At 39.2% G+C, this 5,798-nt stretch overlaps 1 protein-coding gene across 1 annotated transcript; it reads right to left on the minus strand.

Moving 5' to 3' along the window:
* Positions 1-3,878: 3,878 nt before the first annotated feature.
* LOC130886994 (interferon-inducible GTPase 1-like) lies at positions 3,879-5,120 on the minus strand. Its single transcript, XM_057789262.1, has one exon. It carries the CDS (start codon positions 5,118-5,120, stop codon positions 3,879-3,881), a length of 1,242 nt encoding a protein of 413 aa, XP_057645245.1.
* Positions 5,121-5,798: the final 678 nt, after the last annotated feature.

The raw sequence follows: 5,798 nt of genomic DNA on the forward strand, positions 1-5,798 counted from the left end.
GATGACTTCAGCGTTTCATATTTATCAGTAACAGCTGGAACAGAACCAGTGACATCCTCTGTAGAACTGTAGTGTACTCAAAAGAGGACTAATTGCCTTACTTAGGCTTAGGAATTACATTTCAGTAAAGTATACTTGTTTAGTTGCCTCATTAACTTTTTGATGGATTTAAATGTCATCAGTTGATTATAAAAATAGGCATCTGATCTCAGGACACACAAAAGGTTTACTAACTGTTTAACAGTGTAATTCTAATCATACATACAGAGAAATGCAATGACCATTGCGGTCTACCAGCTAGCATCCCTTGGGTTAGATTGACAGGCCTTAAAGAGTTTCAGAAGAGACACACTGCGCTGCACCTCACTGGCCAGCAGGAGGCAATGCTGATTCACCTGATTCTAGCCCTAAGTGATTGAGGTGTAAAGCAAAAAAAAAAAAAAAAAAAAAAAAAAAAATCTATGCATCTCTAGGATCAAGACTTATTTATAAAAGGAAAAAATGGGGCTAACACACTGATGAATACAGAATGAAGTGTTGCTTGCCTTTTTGTCACTTGTACAAAGCAGCTGCTTACAGAATGGGAAAAGATGTTTACCAACTACACATGAGCTTTGTCTGGGTAGGTTCCAATTTCCAAGTCATTGCCTTAGAGGCCCAGGGCCTCACATGATTTTTTGGGCTGTCCTGTTGAAGACATGGCTGTGCCAGGCGCCTGGCCTGACTGGGACAAAGGGTGGAAACCAAGAGCTCTATATGAGAAGGATAAAATGATGCTTGTCTCTCTAGAACTCACTCAGAATGATTGTTTCCAGCTCCACCCACTTTTCCCGTGAATTTCATAGTTTTTATTTTGTTAGCATATAAGTAATATTCGATTCTGTAAAGCTGCACTTTTTCCTCATCCATCCATCAGTTGATGGGCACCTAGGTTGTTTCCATTTCTTGGGTATTGTGAATAGAGCATGGCTGATCAATTATCAAGTAGTTTAACAGTAGGAGATGAAGTCATTTGGGAATATTGCCATGAGTAGTCCACCTGGATTATGTAATAAATCTTGTTCCCTTCTTGTGTAGCTTCCATACATTACCGTAGTCACTTCCCCAGTGTGCCCCCCACCATCTGGGACTGAGTGTTCTATTTTCTCGCCTCCACAACACATTATGTTGTCATTTGTATTTTTGTATGATATGTTACTTTGGAGGAGAGATTTTGCTTTTGTATTCACAGTAAAAGAGAGGTTGTGGATTCATTCTAGGTTAAGAAAATAAGGTTAGATTGAGAAAGGCCTCCTGAAAACTCTTCAATGGGAAAGGATGGCCAAGATGATCCAGTGTTTCTGAGTACCTCTGTTGTAGTTTCCTCTGAGTTCTACATCCAGAATAGCTTCAAGATGGCTGGCTGAGATGATCAAGCCTCACAGAATAGTCTAGTCAGGACTTGACCATAATTCTAAATTTTCTTTGTGTTCCCATAAGTTTATCAGTGCCCCCAATCAGCAGGAAGTAGCCAAGAAAACTAAGCCCACATTCCCAAAATATGGATTGTGGATCTTTGTCTTTCTTTAGAGTGTTGGTTACAAGCTTTTAAGGATAATGGTCAGAAGAAAAGCTAAACAAAGAAGATTTGAGTCAGATTTCTTGTTTTGAAAAGAAAAAAGGGGAAATGCTGTGGGGAAATGTCTTGTAAAATGTAAAGGTTTGTCACCTGTATTGGTTTAATAAAATGCTGATTGGGTAGTAGCTAGGCAGGGTGTATAGGCCAACAACCAGACTAAAAGAATTTTGGGAAGAAGAAAAGCAGAGTCTGTCACCAGCCAGATGCAGAGAAAGCAAGAGGAGAATGCCTCACTGATACAAGTTACCAAGCCATGTGACTAACATAAACAAGAATTCTGGGTTAATTTAAGTTGTAATAGCTAGTTAATAATAATCCTGAGCCAATATGCCAAGCAGTTTATGCTTGTTATAAACTTCTAAGTATTTCTTTGATACTGAATGGCAGTGGGACTGGGCAGGATGAAAACTCAGTTTATGATAAATTATGTAGGACGAGCCAGCCTATTGTGGTGTGTGCCATCCCTAGGAAAGTAGTCCTGGGTCGTGTGAGAAAGTGGAGTGAACAAGCCATGGAGAACAAGTTAGTAAGCAGTGCTCCTTCATAATCTACTTCAGTTCCTGCCTTGTCCTCCCTTGATGATGAACTATAACCCACCAGGAAAATCAGGGCATTCTGAGGGTTAAACAAGGTCTTCTGAGCAAAGTTTAGCTGAGTTCAAGTTTTATACAGTGAGGAGAGCAAGGTCATGTGAGGTCAAGACTACATACAGTCATGATGACAACTTGTATTTAAAAATATCATTCTAAATAATAACGGAAAAGGTCATGAGTAATTGAAAAAGCAAAATCCACTGCTATTTATCCCACCTGAGAGGGGGCGCAAAAGAACAAATCCATGCTAATGAGTAACAGAGGTTAGAAGACTCTTGTATGTAAATATGTAAATGCGATGGGTGCTTTGTCTTGTTTACTTGGAGTTTCTTACAAGCTCTCAGCCATCTCCTCACACAGCTTCATTCATGGATGGTGTTCTGACAGTGAGTGTTTAATCTCATCAACAGAGAAACAAACTAAGGCAATGTATAAATTACCTTTTATGGCCACCAAATTCCATACTGTGACAATGGCTACTTATGCCAAAACATCTCTCTTATTACATGGTTTTTCCTGGGAAGAAAGAAAGAAATGTCTATTCATACTAGAAAGGGAACTGGTGACAAGCTAAAGAAGAGATTCCAACCATGTCTGGTTTAATGTGTCAGTGAGTTTATTAGGTTTAATTAGAAATTTTATTGCTCTTTGTCATCTTCCTCAGGTGGGCAAACACATGAGGAGAGCTTTGCATCCTGGGACTTCACTTGGTTTTACTTAACTCCTCTTCAGACAAGGTATGGGCAATCTAGGACCTTCACCTGCATGTATTATGCATGCAGATCTCGATAGTGACACTTCTATCATCCTAGGACATTACCCACTTCTACTCTGGGTGCATATACACCTACTATAGACAATGGGTAGGGTCTCTGTCTCAAGAACCCACTAGGATCTACCTCTTTGTGTCTCAGAACCTCCTTCTTGATTTTTTTGAGCAAGTCTGCATCTTATGGACATTGTGTGTACATTAAACAGCCCTTGTGGATAGAGCTTGAGAGGGTGTAAAGTTCCCAGACCAACCAATTTCAATTTCTTTGAATTCCCTTGAGAAATAATATACCGTTCACCTAAAGCACCGTCTTTTCGGAACTTTTAGGAACAGTTCATCCTAAGCAATTCATCTAGCTGAAACACTGAGTACCATCTGGTCATAGGTGACAACTGACACCAATAAAGACACCTGCTATGGTCATAATTTGAGCCACTAGAGTTCATTTCCAATGTTGTAATTTACGTGTGTTTTGTTGTTATTTTTTTTTTCCTTCAGGCTGGATCAGGCCCAGGAGGTCTGTCTGCTCACAGTGTTCAGTGAAAACTGAGAACTGTTTTGACAGGGGAAGGAATGCAGGTCTCCCAATGAACGCTTAGTTAAAAATAGCGAGGAGAGTTGCATTTCCAGTCATTGCTAGGAGTGTGGAATGGAAACTACTATAGCGTGCACACTTGTGGAGCTGAGAGACAAGGGGGAAGGTAGAGTGCTGAAATTGGGGTTGTCAGGTTCTGACATATTAACACACATGACTGTTACCCTTAGTTTGTCCCATAGTGGTAGAGGATTGGCTAGTGTAAAAAAAGATATCATAGAGGGAATTTATCCAGTAACTTCCTGGCATTAACCGTTTGATCTTGTCATGGTCAGTAGCTGTGGATGAGTTGAATTTGAACTATATTTTTGAATATGTCTCTCTAAGGAGAACTTTGGCATCTTCAGTCACTGTGTCAAGGAAAAGAAATTCTAAGTAAAAGGTTTTTCGAAAGTAAAGACCTGTAGCAAGGAGTCCACCATTAGCTGAGGCAAATTTCTCCAAATATTTTGACAACATTTCTCCTAATGTTTCTTCTTTCTTAGTTTCTAACAAAAAAGGCGATTTGATGATTTTTTTCAGTTGTTCAACAGGCACTTGAGAATCCTTAGCCATGAATTCCACAGATTCATCATCCACTCCAAAGAGGACTCGGTAGTGGTTTAGCTTCTCCTTCAGCTTCTCCACATCATCCCTGATTATGCCCACTACAGGAACAGTAGCCAAAATTCCAGCCTTGAAGGCTTCCAACCAAATATACTGCTGCATAGACTTGTTCTTTCTGTCAATGGCTGCCTCTGTAATATTAGGCAAGGAAAGCATAAAATTGTGGCGCTTTTGATTAGGAAGATCCTTTATCAAAGTGTCCATCAAGACTGGAAAATCATAGTCAGATAAATGTCTGTTCGAAATCAAGAAAATCTGTGGAATGTCCATGTTATTCTGACTGAAGGTATTCTCAGAGTAGCTTCTCATCTGCTGCAGGGTCTTTGCTTTGTTAAAGGTACGTGGTTTGCATTTCTCCTCATTTTCTAAATCAGTGTCCACCTTGGTTCGTACAAAGTAGTAATTCTTTTTCATGAATCTGATTGCTTTGGCAAGGTCTAGTTCATGTTTTGTAAGACGTGAGGCAGAAACAATAATAAAGAAATCATACTCTTGTATTTGCACTTTCTCCAGATAATCTTTTGGCGGAAAGTTCATAGTTCCAATGCCAGGCAGGTCCCATAAAATCAACGTTTCAATTTTGGGGTGTTGGTATGAAGTTCTCATCATAGTTGTCTCAATTACCCCCACTTCAGCTGCATCTTGGTCTTCAGGTCCCATCCCTCTCAGGGCATTGATGAAGCTGGACTTCCCTGCTCCAGACTCTCCAGTCACAGCAATGTTTATTGGCGCATTATCGATATTTTTTAAAGCATTATTTATTACAGAGTTTGCCCCTTGAATGTTTCCTTTTTTCAGATGAAGTTCTATTAAATGAATGGTCTCCTGAGAAATGATTTTGTTTTCTGCCTTAATCTTCACAAAATATTTAGTGGCACTGGACACCAAATCTCCATTGTCTTCATTGTTAGATGTGTTAGAGAATAACTGACCCATGATTCTGATAAAAAAATTAATCACTGAAAAAAAGGAAGAGAGAGTAAGTTGCAAAAGATCAAAGACGACTTTGTCCTTAGCACAGTGTTTCTTCACTGTGCTGCAGCCTAACTTATGTTCTGATATTGACTCTTTCCTGTACATTTTCTGCTGATTTTTTTGTTCTTGTCAAAAAGATACCAGCTGTAGTCCGATTGGAGGAGAAAATCTCATTTGAGGCATTTCCCCTGTTGGAATGAACTTAGGGTATGCCTATAAACATTTTTTTTGATTGAGGATTGATATGAGAAATCCCAGCTTAATCTGGGTGGGATCCTTGGGATGGTGGTCCTTGGTAATATAAGGAAGGAGTGTCTAACTACGGGGAGCCCGTCAGTAAACAGCATTCTCTCATTGTTCTTGCTTTTATTCCTGTAAAGTTTCTACCCTGAATTCCCTCAGCAATGGAGTGTGAGCAGAATGGGTAAATCCAAAAAAATCATTTCTTTTTTCAAAATCCTTTTGGTCATAGTGTGTATAAAAGCAGTAGGAAGGAAATTAGGATAAATTTCTTCTAGTTTTCAATTAAACCCTTAATTATGGAGAAATTAAAACTTAAGTAAGGGAAAATTATATAAAAAAACAGTGTGAGTGCTTTAGCCAGCAACAAGAACAACAAAAACAAATGCAAGTGTACTG

The sequence above is a fragment of the Chionomys nivalis genome, chromosome 14, assembly GCF_950005125.1.
Source record: "Chionomys nivalis chromosome 14, mChiNiv1.1, whole genome shotgun sequence".
NCBI lineage: Eukaryota > Metazoa > Chordata > Mammalia > Rodentia > Cricetidae > Chionomys > Chionomys nivalis.